Genomic DNA, 21894 nt, shown 5'->3' with positions numbered 1-21894 from the left:
CATTTCACAGATGAGAACAGTTGAAGCCCAGAGAAGTTAGTGCAATGAAGGCCCCAGTGGAGAGGACCCTTCCTTGCTTTCTTCTCTTCTTCCCTGTGTGGTCTTTGTGAATATGGCCCAATCCCAGCTGCCCTGGGAGGCACTGGGAATGGGACACACAACATTCCATGAGGAATCACTCTAATTTTGTCGTTGGAAACATCCCCTAAAGCCAAGAGAAGTCCCGTCCCCCCCCCCCCCCCGCCTGATGCCTGCCTGATCTCAGAGCTTCCTACCTCCGGCCCACACTGCTTTGTTCTGCTCGCCGGAGCCCTTCTCTCACCTGTGGGACGTGCAGCATCTGCAGCTCCTTTGCAACGCTTCCTGGGTGCTATGACTACTTTCGGATGAGAATTTATAGACAAAGAAAATGCAACCTCTGGTGACCTTAGTATCTACACCCACACACTTCCCAACCCTCCCTACACGTGGTAGCTCAAGTCTTGCTGGGATTGGGTGGAGGAGGCTGGGGACATGGACTGTGGGATCACACTCTGTACGACTGCCACATCCCTGTGCCTCATTCTTACCCTGCACTCTTGTGACATCACAACAGTCTCAGAAAATCTGAAGGCCTATCTTCATGGAGAGTGCAATTGCCTGGTAAGATTTGCTTTGCTAAAAACCAGTGCATCATACAAAAACCAGTGCCTCCAAGTTCCTTACAACCAACATCCATTTGATGGAACAGATATTAAAGCAAAGGAGAAAGGATGTATTGGCTGGAGTTTGGGGGCTGTGCCATATAGGAAGGGCAGTTGTGGAGAAACGTTTAGCCCTGCCATGCCACAGTGTAATGTAGAAAGTGAGATGAAGTTCTAAATGAACAGCTAATAAGAGAAGGTGATGTTCAGAAAAACTTGCCATATTGTTGCCTATTGGCTACATCCGTAGTAAAGGCAAAATACAGCATAGTTCACTTTGAATCTTGGAATTTGAGTCAACTATTAGACATTCTGAGCATTTCCGCAGCTCTCTACTTTTTTTTTTCTTTCTTGGCTCTCTCTACTCTGTTCTAGAAATAATATAAAACTCTTAGAAGTTATTTGCAGAGAATATGGACAATATTATATTTTAATATTGAGGAAAGAATAACATAAAAACTAGAGAGAATAATTAAAGCTCAAAATTTTGATGGGAGTAGAAAATGTATTACTAGGAGACTACAATGAATCGAGGTTCAGGATGGATTTTGGCTGGAAATGGAAACTGTTAGATGCCAGAGAAGGGAATATGGAGATATGTAATCTCAGGTAAGGCCCAAATGAGAGTGCACCTGACTTTCTCTAAGTCAGTCATCGTAGAACTTGCATATGACAAACCCCAGAGGTTTGTGCTTTAGTTGTGAGATACCACGGCCTGAGTACCACCACTGTCACTCAGAGCAAGCAAGTTTCTCACGGCACTCACCACGTTGCCTTACACAGCTGAGCACTCCTGTCCCCACCCAAGAGTGCACTGTAAAAATTCCTGCCTCTGGGGAAGGTTTCTACTGTCTTGAGAAACTTTCTTCCATGATTTGGAGACTGGGCTTAGGTTACTGATGAGATTAAAAACAGCTTTTTTTTTTTTTTTTAAAGATTTTATTTATTTAACAGAGAGAGACAGCCAGCCAGAGAGGGAACACAAGCAGGGGGAGTGGGAGAGGAAGAAGCAGGCTCCCAGTGGAAGAGCCTGACGTGGGACTCGATCCCAGAACGCTGGGATCACGCCCTGAGCCGAAGGCAGACTCTTAACGACTGCGCCACCCAGGCGCCCCTAAAAACAGCTTTTACTATAAAAGTTTGTGATATTCCGGTCTGTTCACTATGTGTGCAGCTGGATGAACAGACCTCTTATCCGTAGTCTTTTATATGACCTTCTCTTACCCACCGTCCTACCCCTTACACTCACAGACCCCTGCTTTGTGCACACACACCTGAGAATCTGTCCCTGGTCGTCTCCGTATTAAGAGGGCCTCGTTAATCTGATGTACAAGAAGGCATTAAAGTAAATATCTCCGGGGAATATCTGTTAATAAGCCGCTTTTTAGAAAATAAAACCAATCTAGCCTGCCAGTGAGATGAATTCTGACACCATAGTTATAACGTAGTTACAGAAACCCTCTAATATCTAATTCCTGAGTCTAGATTGCTACTTGTGGCTAGAAACTTCTACAGCAAGCAAGCCAGAAATGGAAGTAGAATCACAATTGATGGATTTTCTGACTTTCGGTACAGTTATCATAAATAAGAGTTTCATTCTAAATTCGAATGTCTGCCCTAATTGATACAGAAATCTCAAGGTTATTCAGCCAGGCTGTTCCTGCTGTTCCATCTGTCTCTGCTCTTGTGTTCGTTTGTTCATTGGATCCGCCCACTCTTGCCTCCACCCTTCTCTTCATTTATACCTGGATGCCTCTCTCCACCACCACTCCCTCCCACTCAGAGCCGTGCAGTTCTGCGAGCTGCGTGGTTGTTTCCTGCACGTTCTCTTCATGAAATTTTTCTCTTCCCTCACTAATGAGAAAAGAGATAACAGCTTCCTCTGGCCCCTCCTTTCCTCACCCTATAACTCCTCTTTGACTCCCACTCAACACTTCACTTTGTGGAATAATGGGAACATTTTATTTGCGTATTAGATACTTCTAAATACTTTAGATACTTCTTTCTACTCGGTCATTTCTCTCTATCTCTGTAAGTCCCTTGGGAAAGAGCCTGTCTTTTTTTTTTTAATATTTTTTATTATATTATGTTAGTCACCATACAGTACATCCCTAGTTTTTGATGTGAAGTTCCACGATTCATTACTTGCGTATAACACCCAGTGCACCATGCAATACGTGCCCTCTTTTTTACTCTGTAACCACATGCACATTGAGGGATCCCTGAGATCAGATGTCATACTCAGAAAAATCCATAAGTAAGCTTTGAGCTTTTTGGTACTGTTCTCCGAGAAGATTAGCCAAAAGTGTGTAATTGTGCAACTGAACTGTGGGGGCCAAACTGTGGGAGGCGATGAGCAAGAATGGGACCTGTCAGAGGTGAGATTATGTGAGTAGAAAACCTTTCATCCTTGGACTTCAGAATACATTACACAGACTTTCCCTTAACTAGGTATTTGGAAATCTCTCTGAAAGGGGCAGAGAAACCAAAGCAGACCCCTGGAATGACGAAGCTCTATGGGAGAACCCAGACGAGAGAGGAGTCTGGGCTCTGTCGGGATCATTAGGAATCAGGCTATAAATAACAGTGGCCTGTAGGTCAGGCCTCAGGAAGGTCTGTATAACCTTACTCCAGTGTTGCTGCATCCCTGCCACTTAAGTGATCCTTAACGTCCAAGGAAATTTGTAGAGGAAATAACAGCAGGATGATTTAAATCACTATGAATATTTCTCTTCAGTTAGGCACTGTTCCCTTTCTTTCAGCCCCAATAACCAGGTTGGGTGTAAGATTGTTCACTAGGAGAGTCTTCTTGTTCCTTATACAAGGTCACTGTCCTTCAAAAAGGAAACAAAACAAAACACCACAGGGTAATTGAAGACGGTCCAGAGGAGAACCAAAAATAAGAGAAAAGGGCTGCCAGATAAGACTCTTCTAAAAATTAATGGGGACCTTTTTTAAAAACAGTGGGGAAATATATACAACCTAAAATTTACCATTTCTAAGTATATAATTCAGTGGCAAATAGTACATTCACAGTTTGTGTAGCCATCACCACCATCCATTCCAGAACGTTCTTGTCATCCCAAACTAAAAATTCAGTACCCATTAAACAGTAACTCCCAATTCTCCTGTCTCCCCAGCCCCAGCAACCACCATTCTACTTTTCTGTCTCTAAGAACTAACTCTTCTAGGGACCTCATAGAAGTGAAATCATGCAATATTGGTCCTTTTGTGATAGACTTATTTCACTTAGTATGATGTCCCCAGGGTTCATCTATGTTGTAACATGTCAGAATTTCTTTCCTGTTTAAGGCTAATGTTTCATTATATGTATGGACCGCAGTTTATCCATTCACCTGTTGATGTTTTCACCTTTTGGCTATTGGGAATAGGGCTGCTCTGAACATTGGTGTACAAGTATCCGGGGCCCCTCTTTGGGGTATGTACCTGGAGGGGGTGGGAATTGCTGGATAACATGGTATTTCTCTGTTTAGCTTTTTGAGGAACTGCCAGAATGTTTTCCACAGGAGCTACACCATTTCACATTCCCACCAGCAATGCCTGAGAGTTCCAGCGTTTCCTCATGCTGGCCAGCATTTGTTTTTTTTCCATTTATTTTGTTTTGTTTTTAATAGTCACCATCCTAATGGGTAGGAAGTGGTATAAACAGCGACTTTTCTACTTGGAAGAAACGGACTGAGAGGGCAAGTGTAGGCCCGTAGTTACGAAGACTTCAGCTGGGATATGCACAGACGTGGTCACCAGAATCTAAAATTTTGGAATCTGGGCAAGGAAGAAGGTCAGAGTATTTAACAAACAGCCTAGCATGGGTACTGAACAGTCCCAAAGGCCACCAGCCCTTCACCTTCCTCATATGTGCAGGCTAAACAGCAGCTCGTCTGGGGACTCTATTGAGGTTAAATTTAGAATAATGAAAAAAGTATCTTCTCAGACCAGTTGTTTTATTCCCATGAGGGACACATGAGCTCACTAATGGGTGGTTAAGAAAAACCACGAATTCTGTATAATTCACCCCTATACTTTTGAAGTTGATGTTAGAGAAGATGATTGTGGCTCTGTTCCTACCTTAAATTTGACTTACCGTCCTGCATCTGAAGCTCCCTGGCTCCTCTCAGAGCCCTCGTGGCCATCCCAGGGGACCGAATTGACTGTTCTAATCGTTTAACCTTCAACAGATACTTACTGTACAGTGACCATGTGCCAGGCCTCAGGACAAGTGCTACGAAGAGAATGGAGAGCAGGGCTGACCCTGACTTTGTCTTCGCAGAGCCACAGTTCAGTGGGCGAATCAGATCCTTTATCACACAGATAGATTTGTAATTCCGTGTTTAGCTATAAAGGAAAACATCTGTGATATTTCTCTCTCTTCCTTTAGGTTGTTCATACAACCTCTCTAAGAAATCTGCTTTCTTTTCTCTTCAGGAGCCTTCAAACAGGTGGCTTTGCCTGGGAGGGAGAGGTAGAGAACAACGCGTATAGCAAGGCTACAGGGGTGGTCCCTCAGCACAAGTATCACCCCACAGCGGGCAGTTACCAACTCCATTTTGCCCTGCAGCAACTTGAGCAACAAAAACTTCAGTCCCGGCAGCTTCTGGACCAGAGTCGAGCCCGGCACCAGGTAATTCAGAGAAGGCTTTTCCATATGCTAGTATCTTCCTTCTATGGGGAGGGGGGGTGAGGGGTGGGGAATAAAGTCAATGGGAGAGGTAGGAGTAGTTTCCCAAGTGTTTACCAGCACCACCATGGCTTGGATGATTCATGGAGAATCGAAGTCTAAGGCAAGAAATGTTCTGAAGCCACGATGTTGGCTTTGCTGGGAGGGAACACTGATCCAGTTTTGACATTTTCTTTCATTTGAATATTTCTCTATGGAAATCTCCTGTAACATTTCCCCTTTCTGTTGCATGGTGGTAGTTCAGTAAGCTCCCAGAGGGTCTACTTTCCATCTACCTAAAAGCTAACATTCGAAGCAACTTTTTTTTCTAAATGTACTACTACCTTATCTTTACACACTTGGTGTAGGTAAGCACACATTAATCCTTCGTGACCTACCAAGGTTTTCAAGATATAAATAATGTTTCAAGTTCTTGTCACAGGAAATGGCCATAAGTTTGGTTTTTGGTCTCCTGGCTCGCAGTACACAAAACAATGTACACAAAAATATAATAGTATACACGAAAATCCTTGCGGTCATGGCATTTACGCTCTAGTGAAACACTGGTTGCCCGTTCACCGTCTCTACGATGAAAGAAACTCCTGAGAATATGTGTGAGGGCGCTGTGTAAGTGAATTGTCCTCGTGTGTCAGTGTGGCCCAAATTACAGAGAAAGGATGACTTCACAAAAACATCAGGCCTTTTTAGAGTTAACTTTTTCTTCATGATTTCAGTGTTATCATTAGAATCCATTACTATGTTCTCCATGTTCTTTTGAGCTAAATCGGTACTGATTCTATGAGCTGCTCTTTTGTTTGGTTACGTGAAGAAATATCAGTTTGATCTCCTGTTATTTGCTCATACAAATGTAGTACACAGTGTGCATTAGTTTGTGCAAAATTAATATTCACTCAAAGACTAAGGCAATGTTTCCCAAACATTTTTTTCCCCCTCCCTCTAAATAAAGCAATTCTCGTTATGCTCTCTAGCCCTACTTAATCTTTTTAACTATTGTCCAGGTCCAGACATTTTATTTTTTTGATTTCATTCAATACATGCTCATCTTTTTCTATGGTGGTGTACTCTCTGTATTAACTCAGTGTAATTTACGGGAAATTGTAAGTATAGGTAGTTGTGAAGTGGTTCGGTAGGTCATTTTTACTGGAGGAGAATCCAGACTTCTTGCGTAGAAACCATGGAATGTAGCATCTCATTCTGATCACCACGCTGCCCTCCATCACATAGAATTTCTTCATTTCGATAGTCTTTGGGATAGGCAGTTTGCATTTTCACAATTGTAAATATAAACGTGTATCTTAGATTTCTTTTTTTGTTGTTCTGTGTGAATTTCTTACAACTAGTGAACTTCTGAACTCCCCATGCAGAGTACTTGAGGATGCCAGCTTAGTCAGATCCTGGACAGGAGAGGTCTCAAAAATAGCCTTCTTTCCCTTCTGTGAGCATAATCAATGATCTAATGAATCTAGACAATTGGGCCCTTTTAATGCTTCCATACCTTGAAATGGTGATGATTTTTAAAGTGATTATAGGGCACTGAGGTTTGGGGGAGAGAGAGACCATTTTACTGATTTTCACTCTTTCCTCATTCTTTTGATTAGCTTCCAGCGACTCACATTCCTTTGAAAATTCAGAGTGCTGCTATTCTTGTGTGGATTTTTTTTTTTTTTTCCAGGGAGGATTACACTGGTTTAGTTTCACTGAACTATGAAGTATATGGAAAACCTGTTTTTTAGAATCTGTCAGAATATCTGTCTTAGGGAGGAGTTAGATCTCCAAGAAGGGAGTTATCTCGTGTCTCCTGGAGAGGGAACAGAAAATCATTCATCATAATTTTATATATGTTTATAACATCATTTGTTTCTTCTCCATGTTCTTCTAATCCATAGTTGATTTAGGTAAAAATGAGTCAGGGTGAAGTTCTGGGACTGTGGAGAGAGCTAAAGAAACTAAATTCATAGCTTGAAAAGGTTATAACTAAGAAAATAGCAAATAAGGTCTTAAATGTCCCCTAGATTTGAAGCCTCTTTTCTAGCCTACCTTATGGCTGTGCTAAACTTGACCATTACAATTATCACCACGTTGTTGATGGAAGCCTGCTTTGCATACTCTGTGTTTCTGCCCTTGGGTTAATAGATAGAGGTAGGTTTCTTTGATGAACTCCTTATGTTTTGGATTCATTTTTCTTTTTTTTTTTCTTTTTAAAGATTTTATTTATTCATTTGACAGAGAGAGAAAAACAGCCAGCGAGAGAGGAAACACAAGCAGGGGGAGTGGGAGAGAAAGAAGCAGGCTCATAGCCGAGGAGCCTGATGCGGGGCCCGATCCCAGAACGCCGGGATCATGCCCTGAGCCGAAGGCAGACGCTTAACGACTGAGCCACCCAGGCGCCCCTGGATTCATTTTTCTAAAGTATACATAGCCATTGATAATAACTAACAATTTGGTTAATTGCCTGTTTGAGGGTGGAATTGAAATCTAATTTACTTAGCATTCATCCGTAAGAGATACCTGTGGGTCACCGGCCATTAAAGGGGGCTTTATATTGTATTGCACTGTAGTGTATCAAATTATATTGATGATGTGCATGGACTGTGCCTTTCGTAGTGATTCCCTAAAAATGTTTTTGGGAAAGATCATGCAGCCTTTCTTGCATTACACACAGAGGAAGTCCTCCATCCTTTTCTGCACTTAGGTAGCCAGCTTATTGAAGGTATTAATTTCAAGAAGGCAAACTCTGATTCAGGATATGTTTGGAAATGGACATCTCTAACCATTCATCTGGAGGAGGCTTTGATCTTCATCTCTGTCTAGCGTTGAACTCATAAATTGAGAAAGTGTCATGTACTGAACCCACCTCAACAAGAGACTGGCACTGTAACATGGGCATCAGAGAGGAAGTCACCCAGAGCCATTGGCAGGATTTCCAGGGACTGAGGTACAAGGAAATAGGTGTGATCCAGTCCATTTGATAGCGGAAATGCACTTTTACACACCGATGAGTAAAACCAGCAGTTTTAGAGAAGAAATCATTCTAAGTCAGAGCAGGGGTCAGTAAACTTTTTTTGTAAATGGCCAGATAGTAAATACTTAAGGCTTCTTAGGCCATAGAGTCTCTGTGGCCGCTACTCAACTTTGCCACGGTAGAATGGAAACGGCCATAGACAATATGTAAATGAATGAGTGTGGCTGTTCCCAGTGAAACTTTATTTATTAGAAACGGTGGCAGACTGCATTTGTCTTACAAGCCCTGGTTTGCAGACCCCTGATTCTGAGCAACAGAACCACTTGGGGGCCTGTTAGAACACCAATCGCTAAGCCCACCCCATTTCTGATTTAGTCAGTTTGGGAATGGGGCTCGATTATTTCCATTTCTAACAACTTCCCCGGGTGATGCCCGTGCTGCTCTTTGGGGGACCACACTTTTTGAGAGCCATTGAGCTAGAGGGAAAGAGGTTAGAAACGTCTCCTCTTTGGTTATTTGTTTTCTGTCCTTTGGCAGGGAGACCGAATATGTTAAAACTTAGTGTTGCCCTCATAAAATTTCAGGCAATCATTGTTTTATAGGAACTTTGTTTCCATCTTGTTCGCTCCATCTACCACAGTCTCCTTATAAATAAGTTTTCCAAACTTGAAAACCTTCGTGCGCATTTTTCTTATCAGGGTACATTCTGCTCAGCAATCACTGCTCCCAGGATTCAAGTTTTATGGTGGACAGGAGATAAGGAATGGGACGGATTCCTCCCTCTCTGCTTTTAATAGTAATAGCCAACTCTCAGGAAGCACTGTGGCCCAAGCACTGTTCCAGGTGCTTTACGTATATTCATTTATTTAGCCTGAGTTTCAGGGTGGGTGGAGACATGGCAGAATCCTGGTCAGCTCCGGGTGGTGAAATGAATCTGTTACGTGTTGATCTATGCCAATGTGTGTCTTCTCTCTAGTTTACACTCATTGCTTCCCGCTTCCTTCTCATTCTGGCGTCCTGCCCCCGAAGGAGAAGGATAAAAAAACTTTTCTTCCAGCTGAGTCGGGGGACTTTGTTGGGCAGCAGCGACTGCTGGTGACATCAGCATGAGTAGCCCTCCGTGCTGGGGGGCTGTGAGGAGGGCCGCACCGGCTGTGAGGCCCAACTGACCTGATTCTAATTGCCGACATTGAGCTGATGTTATTCTTGGCCCAGGACAGAGCGATTACTCAGTAGTTTCTGTTAAAGTGATCCTTTGTTAAACCTCTGCTCCCAGCCCCCCTCTCCTTCCCTCCCACTCTCTTCTCTGCCTCATCCAGACTGAAAAAAGCCCAAAAAGCAGAAAAATTAAGGACATTTTGGTGGCTAAGGCAGAATTGCTGAAGTTTCTTTTAACAACAGAGGGGAAACGGGGGGGATTTTAAATACATTTAATTTTTCACTGGTTCTGTTCTCTATCCAGAGCCCTTCAATTTTTAGTAGACTTAATTTTGAACAGAGTGCGGTAACTCAAGGTAGGAGAAAACTGTGTGTCCTGAACTCCTTTCATCCCCTCCACTCCCTCTGTCCTTTACTTCCCCCTTCCCACCGTGCTCTCTCTTGCCGGACTGACCTAGATCAGTAAGAGCCAACAGAAGCTAATGTTCCTGTAACAAGTGTGGGGGGTGGGCAGCTCTGGGTTCACACCGAAGGGGCTTTCAGTATGCTGCGACATGTTGAGTGCCATATGTAATGAGCTTTTTGCTCATGGTATGTGTGTCCGTGCACAACCTCGCAGGTGTGGAAAGGATTCCCATATAAGCCCAGCCAAGGCTTGTTACACTGCTCCTAAAAGTCCATTGCATGTGTCTAGAAAAATTCTGCCCCCCTACAGGAATGAATACTGTTTCTCCAAGCCTTCAGCTGCTCTGTGTTTGTTTTGTGGGGGAGGGGAAAGAAAGAGAAATTCAGCAGGAACCTGGGCTTTTCCAGGCAGCCAGCAATAACAGGCTAGCTCCTCAGCGTGGCACAAAGAGAGCAAGCGAACAGGCCGACTGTGCGGGAGGAGTCTTTCATATCCTCTGACAGAGAGTCCGGGAGGAAGATTGGACGGGGGGTGTTCAGGAAGAAGAACTCGTGTGTGAGTGCTTAAGTTCCTGGAGCAGGTTGGCCTGTTGTAACCGACTGCCCATTTGTTTTGTTTTGTTGGGTTTTTTGTTCCATTTTGGTTTTCCTTCTGACTTTTATCAGGAACTCATACAACACTTTGCTTCTAGATGATGATGATGATGGATTTTCCTAGAACCATTTGATTTAGTAGATTTTGCCAAGCCAAACTCTCTTCTTCCTACCTAATAAAAATACGTTGAAAACACGTGAAATGATACATGTAAAACTGCATTTAGCTGTTTGGGAAATAGGCCCTTCGGACAGGCTTTAGCGTCAGCTAATCTTCAGTTTAAATCTTGCTTCTGTCCAGCCCGTGCCTGGGACAGGCTATTCAAACTTCTCTGGACCTCAGTTTGCTTATGTGTGCTAAGGAGGTGATAATAGATATCTGTGCATATCATGAGGATTGCATTTCTCAGGATGTTACCACGTGTCAGGCACTGAACAGGACTTTTATTTTTATTATCGCATTGAATCTTCCCAGTTGTCCTCTTATTAGCCCCATTTTACAGACAAAAAACCAGATAATCACTTAATGTGATTACTGAGGGCCACGTAAGTAATAAATGGAAGAGCTGGGTTTTTAACCCAGGTATGGCTGCAGGCGTAGCATCCAGCCTCCAGACTGTCATACTATGAGCTGCCACCCTGACGATGTATTAAGGCATCCATGTATGTTGTATACATACATATGTATGTATTAATCTGTGTGTATTATTACATAAACTTTAAGCTGCAGTTCATGCATCCACACGTGTACTTACTGACACCTATAAAACTGTATTTGAAGAGTCCTCTTCAGGTATCATAACTAGTCTGCTACCATTCATCATATACACTGTCCTAAGAGAGACGGTCTACTGAACATACGTAAACTCAGGTCTAGACATTCTCCCAGGTATCTCGGATTCTTAAAGAAATGTCTTAAGAAAGGGTTCCTGGGCTTAGAACTCTTGGAAACACCCATAGTTTACCCTCCTTTGTGTTTTTATTATTTAGTAATAGGGTTAGGGACTACTGAGTCGAGCAGTATCCTGAGCTATGTTCTAGAAGTTTGAAGATTCGGAACACTTGTGTGGGTTGTTACTAATAACATAGGAATTATCTCTTCAATGGTCACATTGTCCTTTCAACCCTTGTATTGTTGCTGGTCATAGTATTTTAACTTTATTTCTATGATGGTGTTTTTGAGAAGACTACTGGGAAACATGACCGGTGTCTACAAGCGTGACTACCATAGGTGATAATTTTGCATGATTACTATTATGCCTGCTTTTTCAATTCCATATAAATCTGATTCTTAATGCATTGTAATAATAGAGATATCAGTGCGTTATGCTGATTCATCACTACCAGTAATAGAAGGCTCCTGATTACCACTGGGTTGCTTTCTAAGCTGCTGCTGGAAAGTGCCCCTCTGGAAACTTGGAGGGAGGAAGGTGAGGGGCAGGGAAATAGACACAGAGTGAGTGCCTCCTCCTGTGTGCTGGATTTAACATTACCTCCCTCCCACTGATGAGGGAACTCAAAGAGTTTAACTTACAGAAGGTCGCACAGCTAGCTAATTACAGAGATAATATTCAGACCTGGCCAGAGAGCTCCCAAAGCCCCTTTCTACTCTACCGCCCTCCCTCTTGAGAGAAGTGACTCTTCATTTGCTTCTTCTTTCTACACATTTATCATCCGTCAGATAAGACCTTCCAAATTTACTGATGCTGCTGCTACTATGGACCCATGGACACAAATACAGAAGAAAGGGTCAACATAATGAATCAAAGTATAAAACTCTGCTGGGTTATGGGTATGTTAAAAGGCACCTGTTCACCTACCAGCTGCTTGGCATCAACCTTGTTTGTTGTGTAGCCTTAAAATGTGGTTTTGCTACTGCTGCCTGGCGACCAGTTTCGTTCCCTGCCCTCACTCTGTAACCTGCGGTTTGTTTCTCTTTGTGGGCCTATGAGGGGCTCACAGCCGTAACTGTGTGAGGAAATGAAAGACCTCATCCTGAAATATAAAGAACCGCGTCCAACTGAAGTGGACGCAGCCCCAGGAAGAAACATAACAAATGGATGACAGCAAGTTCTATGCAAGATGTACGGGAGGTCAACCATGTGAGATTCTGAGCCACAGAAGACACAGCATACATTTGATGGTGCTGGGAAAATTGGACAGCTACATGCAAAAGAATGAAACTTGACCACTCTCTCACACCATACACAAAAATAAACTCCAAATGGATGAAAGACCTCGATGTGAGACAGGAATCCATCAAAATTCTAGAGGAGAACATAGGCAGCAACCTCTACGACATCGGCCAAAGCAACCTTTTTCATGACACATCCCCAAAGGCAAGAGAAACAAAAGATAAAATGAATTTATGGGACTTCATCAAGATTAAAAGTTTCTGCACAGCCAAGGAAACAGTCAGAAAAACTAAGAGGCAGCCCATGGAATGGGAGAATATATTTGCAAATGACACTACAGATAAAGGACTAGTATCCAAGATCTACAAAGAACTTCTCAAACTCAATACACGAGAAACAAATAAACAAATCAAAAAATGGGCAGAAGATATGAACAGACACTTTTCCAATGAAGACATACAAATGGCTAACAGACACATGAAAAAATGTTCAAAATCATTAGCCATCAAGGAAATTCAAATCAAAACCACACTGAGATACCACCTTACGCCAGTTAGAATGGCAAAAATAGACAAGGCAAGAAACAACAATTGTTGGAGAGGATGTGGAGAAAGGGGATCCCTCCTACATTGTTGGTGGGAATGCAAGTTGGTACAGCCACTCTGGAAAACCGTGTGGAGGTCCCTTAAAAAGTTAAAAATTGAGCTACCCTATGATCCAGCCATTGCACTACTGGGTATTTACCCCAAAGATACAGACGTAGTGAAGAGAAGGGCCATATGCACCCCAATGTTCATAGCAGCAATGTCCACAATAGCTAAATCGTGGAAGGAGCCGAGATGCCCTGCAACAGATGACTGGATTAAGAAGTTGTGGTCCATATATACAATGGAATATTACTCAGCAATCAGAAAGAATGAGTTCTCAACATTTGCTACAACATGGACGGCACTGGAGGAGATAATGCTTAGTGAAATAAGTCAAGCAGAGAAAGACAACTATCATATGATTTCTCTCATCTATGGAACATAAGAACTAGAATGATCAGTAGGGGAAGAAAGGGATAAAGAAAGGGGGGGTAATCAGAAGGGGGAATGAAACATGAGAGACTATGGACTATGAGAAACAAACTGAGGGCTACAGAGGGGCGGGGGGTGGGGGAATGGGATAGACCGGTGATGGGTAGTAAGGAGGGCACATATTGCATGGTGCACTGGGTGTTATACACAACTAATGAATCATCGAGCCTTACATCGAAAACCGGGGATGTACTGTATGGTGACTAACATAATATAATAAAAAATCATTATTAATTAAAAAAAAAAAAAAAGAAAGTCTAACTCAGGTGGAAGAGTTCTGATTCTTCTTATGGTGACTACCATGATTTTCTTAAATAAATAGCAAATGCTTTAAAATCTAAAAAAAAAAAAAAAAAGAAGTTGTGGTCCATATATACAATTGAATATTACTCAGCTATCAGAAAGAACAAGTTCTCAACATTTGCTACAACATGGACGGCACTGGAGGAGATAATGCTGAGTGAAATAAGTCAAGCAGAGAAAGACAACTATCATATGATTTCTCTCATCTATGGAACATAAGAACTAGGATGATCGGTAGGGGAAGAAAGGGATAAAGAAAGGGGGGGTAATCAGAAGGGGGAATGAACCATGAGAGACTATGGACTATGAGAAACAAACTGAGGACCTCAGAGGGGAGGGGGGTGGGGGAATGGGATAGACCGGTGATGGGTAGTAAGGAGGGCACATATTGCATGGTGCACTGGGTGTTATACACAACTAATGAGTCATCGAGCCTTACATCGGAAACCGGGGATGTACTGTATGGTGACTAACATAATATAATAAAAAATCATTAAAAAAAAAAAAAAAAGAAGATACAGCATACATTTGAAAGCAGAGACAAAGTAGAGATTTATAAATTCTGAATTTAAAGTTGTGAGGGAACTTAGAGGCTGCCTTGTCTGATTATTTCATTTTACTCATTAGGAGATGTAAGGCACAGACACGTTATCAGGAAAATAAGGACCCTGATAGAGAAATAATTCCCTAAAACTACTAGCTAATAAAAGATAAGAGACAATTGAAAACGATGCAATGAATTATCTTTTTTTAACCAATTGAACTCTCAATCTGGGGTCACTGCTGATCTTTTGAGGTTATCTTTATTTACATACATTCATACACATATTTAACTTTTCAAAGAAGTAACAAAAATTTGCTTATAGACAAATTTTTTTCAAGCTTTCCTTCTTGGAGTAAAGCTAGCGAGATCTGGGTCTTTTAAATGCATCTGATGAAAATTGGACATATTGCTAGGTTTGCTTTAGATTTGCTTTGGAAGGGAGATATGATTTCAGTGGATTTGCATTTAAAGGGAGTCAGCATAGCATAAGGAAGGCTGCGTTGTGTAATGTTGCTCTGAAATCAGACTCTTCGTGGGCATGGGTCCTAGCTTACTATTTAGTAGCTGTGCCATCATGGACAAATTATGGAGCCTTTTTGTGCCGTGGTTGCATCCTCTGTGTATAGAGATGATTATGGGACCCACCTCAGTGGTCGGAATGATTAAATAAGATAATAGCACATAAAGTGTTCAGGGCAACGTTGAAAGCTCAATGAAAATTCATAGCTCTTGGGGCACCTGGGTGGTTAGGTCGGTTAAGCGTCTGCCTTCGGCTCAGGTCATGATCCCAGAGTCCTGGATCAAGCCCCGCATCGAGCCCTGCATCGGGCTCCCTGCTCAACCAGGGAGTCTGCCTCTCCCTCTCCCTCTGCCCCTCCCCTGCTCATGCTCTCTCTCTCTCTGTCCAATAAATAAATAAAATCTTTTTTAAAAAATTCATAGCTCTTATTATTATGTATTACTTTTTTTCATCATGGTAAAACACATAGCACAAATTTATCTTCTTAATAAAGGATATGGTATAGTATTGTTGACTGTGAACATTGTTGTGTAACAGATCAATAGAATGTTTTCATCTTGCATCTGAAGCTCTGTATGCATCGAACAACTCCCTGTTTTCCCCTCACCCTGGCCCCTGGCAACGACCGTTCTAGTTTGTGTTTCTATGAGCTTGTGATTACTTTAGATACCTCATATAAGTGGAATCATACAGTGTTTGTCTTTTTCATGACTGGCTTATTTCACTTAGCATGTGAAGGTTCATCTATGTTGTAGCATAGGATTTCTTTCCTTTTTTAAGACTGAATGATATTCTATCATATGTATATACATTTTCTTTATCCTTTCATCTGTTGATGGGCATTTAGATTGCTTCCACATCTTAGCTGTTGTGAATAATGCTTCAGTGAATATGGTTGTGCAGATATCCCTTCTATTATGTATTACTTTTTTTTTTTTGAGACTGCACTAGCAGGGTGCAGAGGGGCAGAGGGAAAGGAGAGAGAGAATCTTAAGTAGACTCCACACTTAGTGCAGAGCCCAACTCGGAGCTTGATCTCACAACCCTGAGATCATGACCTGAGCTGAAACCGAGAGTCAGCTGCTTAACTGACTGAGCCACCCAGGCACCTCTATTATGTATTACTTTTAACCCTAAATATACGTAGCGTTATAATTTCAACTTGGGGGTTTTAGTTACCCGCCCTCCCTGCGCCAGAAGCAGAAGTTGGTTAAAATGATATTAAAGTGTTTTAGGAGAAGTTCAAGGCTCATAAAGTATTAATTAGCTATTTTTTTAACTTATATTTACATGTTTGAACAATTGAAAATAAATGCAAATTAATTTGTTCACAATTGCTAGAGAGATATGAGGGGAAAAAAAAGTAGAAAGGATGATTAATACCATGATGGGCTGCTAGTGAGGATAGGTCATCTACATGACATCGTAGGGCTACTTTATTTCACCGGGTTTTCTGGTCATGGACTGCAACCCTGACCTTAGCCAGCTGCCTCATGGTCGGACTTCTTCGGTCATAACACATACCGGGCCCAAAATCAGTCCAGTTGTCCTGATGCTGTTGAAAAACCAACTCAGAGACTACTGCTGGGATCTTCGGTTTTATCGGATGACAGAGTCCAAGGCTCAGGAGCGTATCTAGGTATCTGTTAATGACCGGCATTGATTCTCAAATGTGTAAGTAGAGTTGACTTAGGAACTGCCTGAAACATAATGGTTTTTGTTGGTGAACACATTTTTGATTATAGGTAAGCGGCTGTATTCACATCCTGGAGGGTAGATCACTTGAATTAATAAAAGCCTTCAGTCTTAGTTGCTAAAGGAGGCAAAGCCTCTTAATCGATTTTAGAAATAAAAGGATATGCCAGAGAACTTCTGATATCTATGACCATTCCAAGCCCCATCTCAGGTATTTGTGTCATCAGTCTCTCTCTGTATGAACAGTAGCATCTTCTGGGTTTCTGCCCCATCCCTATCAGGGTTAGAGCACTGCTCCCCGCCTTGTCTGCTGTACCAGAAGTTGTACTCTGTTTCTTTTGCTTAGCCTCCAGTCTTGTCCCAGCTGACAAACATTGTGAATGGAAGACAGCCAAGAACTCCATACAATGTGAGACAAAGGCCTTTTGGAAGCTTGCTTTTGCTAAAATAGAAACAGCTACCCTCACCCTCACCTTGGCCCCAAGCTTTTTACAGCATAGTATGATTGCACAAAAGACACAATTGTGTTCTTTGCATTGAACAGCTCTTGGCTGGTTGTAGTAAGGTGAGTGATTAGCATCTTACATGCTCAGGAAGATATACCATCCCAGTACTTGAGCTGCCAGAGAGCAACATTCTAGAAGCAGTTTTGTGTACTATGTAATAGGAACTTTATCCAAGTTAGGATAAAATCTCAGTGGGGAGAATAATGCATAAAAATGTTTTCTTTTCTGGAACCAAAGTAAAAGGGGTTCAAAAAGACCTTAACCCATTGAAGTAGAGGTTAACATTTCCTTACTTTATCTCCATTAATTAATTAATTTATTTTATTTTATTTTTTTTATGTAAAGTTCTATGATTCATTAGTTGCGTATAACACCCAGTGCACCATGCAATACGTGCCCTCCTTACTACCCATCACCAGTCAATCCCATTCCCCCACCCCTCTCCCCTCTGAAGCCCTCAGTTTGTTTCTCAGAGTCCATAGTCTCTCATGCTTCATTCCCCCTTCTGATTACCCCCCTTTCTTTATCCCTTTCTTCCCCTACCGATCTTCCTACTTCTTATGTTCTGTAGATGAGAGAGACCATATGATAATTGTCTTTCTCTGCTTGACTTATCTCCCTTAATTTAAAAAAAAAAAGGATTTAGAGTTATTTCTCTACAAAGAGTTATCCAGCTCTGCTCCATCACCAAGAAGCCCAACTAAAGACGAAAAAAAGTGTTTTTCTGGAAGGAATTAAAAAAAAAAGAAAGAAAGAAAGAAAGAAAAAACCTCCCAGAATTTAATCTCTGAACAGTATTATCTTTCTAGTAAGAGAGCCCAGATCTTGCTTCCCCATAACCTTCCAAGTTGCAGTCTGTGTTCTGTCTATCAGAAATTCCTCCTTCCCACCCACGAATACCCTTCTGTTGTGGGAGAAGGAGGGCCTTTCCAGTCTTTGGCCTGGGGCCAAGCCAACCCTCAAACTGTGGTTTTCTCTGAGTCTCCATACTGAAGCATGGCTGTTTCCCACACCCAATAAAGAAGCAAAAGCCTTGTATATGTTGACCAGGTCTTGAGTGGAGGCCAGTGCTTACACAGCTCTCACGTTCCAAGGACATTGACTGATGACGGTGTAGCCCCCTTCCCGGTTGTTAACCCACAAGTGCAGCGCACTAGCAGTGTGTATCCAAACCGCACCTTTCTTAGGATTTATTGAGAGAGAACTTTATCTAATTATTGTGTCAATTTATTGAATGATATCAGCACAAACAGTTTGCATAATCTATTGTTGATGGAATTGTAGGGTTGGGGCCAATACATGCTATGAGAGGCCTGGGGAGGCTGATTTCTGCCAGCAGTTGAAATCAATTCATTTATAAATCTGCTTTTTAACATTGCCTAAGTACTTTCCTAGGTTTCTTTTTATCAAATTTGATTAATTTCATTACACTTAGCCTTGGTTTTGGTGAAATACCTGGGAACTTGTCTACATTACTGACTCTTCGGAATTTTGGATGGTACAGAATTGTGATCATTTCATTATCCATTCAGTGTATTAGAGTATGGTTACTGAACAACAACGGAGAACCTGGAAGCTTTTTTGCTGTATTTGGAAAGAGTATCTGCTTTTTTGAGATGCAGTACTTTTATGTTGTATGAAGGCTTAAACAAGCATGACTCTTTGGTAGATTGAGGATTATAGCTCAGCTCAGTTAGGATTGCATTTCACTGCATCCAGCAGACCCCTCGCCCCGCCATGGCTTACCAAGTTAGGGATTTTTTTTCTCTTATATAATCAGAAATCTAGAGTTAGGCTCTCCTAAACACTATGGTCCTGTCAGGAGCCCATGCTTTTCCTGTCTGTATGCTCTGCGATCCTGAAGAAGTAACTTTCATCCGATGCTAGCTAGGTATCCATATTCTGGGTGGCGGGAAGAACAGTAAGCGGCAAACGTTGTATATTAACCCCATTTGCCCCCTTTAAAGAGCTTTCCCAGAAACTGCACCTGGAAATTTCTGTTTATATCTCAGAACTATGTCACATGGTTATTTCTAAGTACAGGAGAGATTAGGAAATATGATTTTTTAGCTGGGTACACATCATTACCCAAACAAAATAAGGGCAGTATTATTAGGAAAAAGGAAAGAAGTGTTTCCAGGCAAGTGACAGTCTCCTAAGCGATAAATTCTCCTAATTGCTTTTATTTTGTTATTTGAGGTAAAGACTAATCTTATCACCACAGAACATCAATGTCTAAGGGCCTGCCACAAAATTTGCATCCAGGAAGAGGAATTTATTTTTGTTTGGAAAATACAGAAGGGCTTACTTATATTTTGTGGCTGAGTATAAGTTGAATACGTATAATACACTAGGCCCTATTCAAAGTCCAGAGAATAGTCCTAGTACAAGATTACACCTCTAGGTAAGGACAAACTTGCCAGTTTTCATGTTTATAGGATTCGATTGTTGCAAAAAAAAAAAAAAAATGATGAATAGGGGTTATAATACTAGTTTTGTTATTTGCATCCATGGAGTAAATGTTTATTAAGCACCTTTTACGTACCAGGCCTTCTACTAGGCACTGTGAATGAAACAGAAATTAATCAGATGTCAGCCTAGCCATCTCCCATGTGCGTTGTCCAGAAGGAGAGAAGAATACAGACATAAGTGGCCATAACACAAGGTTGAATGTGCTAAATGTGATAAGACACATACAAATAAATTGTTACAAGCATTCAGAAGAGGAAAAGGTTATTCCCGCCAAAGAGAAGTGAATAATATGATCCGGGGCATCTAAACACATGTTCTCATTTTAAGAGTTTGCTTTCACAGCTAGTGAGCATCATCATAAGACTAGAGAAATATGTTGATAAATGCATAACCAGCTGCCATTCGCAGATCATTACAGATAGGCAGACTAGAATGTCATCCCATCCTTTGGTTCCTGAGTAAACTTGAGCTGGAGGTTTGGGGAGGAGTGGAGCATTTGTTGAGTGTCTACTATGAGCCTGGTAGTTGGTCTGTTCCAAGAATCCTCTACTGAATGCCTGGGCTAGATTTACATACGTGATCTTCATTTAATCCCGTGATCCAGCAAATGGCCTACGAGGAAGCTAAAGGTCAGAGAAGTTCAGTAACTTGAAAAGGTCACCCCGTTGATAAGTGACAGAGCCTACATTTGAGCCCAGGCACATTTGACTGCAAAGCCATGCCTTTCACTGATGACCAAATCTGGATTTGTAGGCATAATAAGTGTTGAACAGTGGACTCCTTCTTCGGCCCCCCCTAATAGTGAGTCCTGTACCCACCTGGTTGAAACCTGGGTGCCATTTGGATACTTTGACTTGTATTCAGAGTTAATTTCGTTACCTGCTTAAATCTTATGAGAATTGGATTTTCTTTTGACCTTTGAATAATTTATTTTTGTACTAACTACATATAGATGGTACAAAATTCAAAAGGCTATAAAGGAGATACCGCAAACAGTTAGTTTCCCTCTCTCCTGGACCCCCAGCTAACCAGCTCTTTTCCATGGAGGTTACTGGTTTTTACTGTATTTCCTTTCAGAATTGTTCTGTGCAGGTACCAACCTTATGTGTGTATGTTTCTGTGTGTTTGTGTATCTGTGTGTGTTGGTGTATATATATGTGTCTTTGTGGTTATGCATGTTCTTTTTTCTTTTTACAAAAATAGGAGATGACTATATTCACACTGTTCCGATCTTGCTGTTTTTCTTAAATTTTTTATTTGTATTTAGATGTCCCAGCAAGATTTTTTAGCAAAAGAAAAACTCAGTGATCTTGAAAATATTGTCAAGTTGTCACCTCGGCAACATGTATTGAATAGATGTTCTTTACTGATGGCAGTTCCTTTACAGCATGAAAAATGGCACTCAATAAAGAATATTTTCATTTCCAAGAGCCCTTTGCTAACAATGGCTTTTCTTCCTTTGCTGCTCATCCAGTGACTTTGTCAGTGGACGGCTGCTGTAGAGCTCTTCAGCCCTCATTCTGATGTCTAGTCTTCCCTAGCCTGAAGGAGGCACCTTCTTTCCCCTCTCTTCCTTTCTTTATTACGAACAAAAATATTGATAGAGGCCTGAACGAGGCATCTTCCAAGCACACTTCAGTCAAAGCTCACGTATTGGGATGTGGTGGTGAAAACAGAAATCTGCGGCAGCCCTTTCCTGCCTCCCTCCCTTCCAGTTGAATGTCTCCCACACATGTGGAGACCCTTGGATATAGAAATGGTGCTTGAAAGGAAAGGATTTGTTTTTGAGGCTGCCTTGCTGCACTCGTTGGTTACTTGTCCTCAGAAGGCTTGCCAGAGCAGAATCAGGGCTCCTGGGCCCTCTCAGACCAGCTAGGACCTTCCCACATAACCCCACCCCCACCCCCCAGTGCCAACCTCCTGGCTTTGCCCATGGGCTCGGGTCTTCCTTTGTTCCCCTTTGGGTCAGAGATGGAGGTGAGTGAAGAGCTCTTCAATTTCTCCTTTGGGTGGGTTGCAGAGATGAAGAGCATCTCAGCCTGGTCCATTTGAAAATGCGCTGGCCCTCTTCCGCTGAAATTGCTTTGCTCTTTGTCAGGCCTGTGCATCAAACGTATTTACTCCACACAAGACCCTTTGATC

At 41.9% G+C, this 21894-nt stretch overlaps 1 protein-coding gene across 45 annotated transcripts in view; it reads left to right on the top strand.

Annotated features, from left to right (window-relative positions):
* Positions 1–21894, top strand: part of TTLL5 (tubulin tyrosine ligase like 5) — a 277235-nt gene that overhangs the window by 188400 nt on the left and 66941 nt on the right. For 44 of the 45 annotated variants that reach the window (XR_008961400.1, XR_008961417.1, XR_008961418.1 and 41 more), the window contains one exon: positions 5127–5322. The exons of the other annotated variant lie outside the window; for it this stretch is intronic. Coding sequence is in view for 26 of the 44 variants with exons in the window: in XM_048220021.2 (XP_048075978.1) it covers positions 5127–5322 (196 nt within the window). In the remaining 18 variants the exon portion in view is untranslated. The remainder of the gene's footprint in view (positions 1–5126; positions 5323–21894) is intronic. 45 annotated transcript variants of the gene reach the window in all.

This window comes from Ursus arctos, unplaced genomic scaffold (genome assembly GCF_023065955.2).
Source record: "Ursus arctos isolate Adak ecotype North America unplaced genomic scaffold, UrsArc2.0 scaffold_25, whole genome shotgun sequence".
Taxonomy (NCBI): Eukaryota; Metazoa; Chordata; class Mammalia; order Carnivora; family Ursidae; genus Ursus; species Ursus arctos.
The sequence above is the reverse complement of the archived record's forward strand: the minus strand, read 5'-3'. Positions and strand labels throughout refer to the sequence as shown.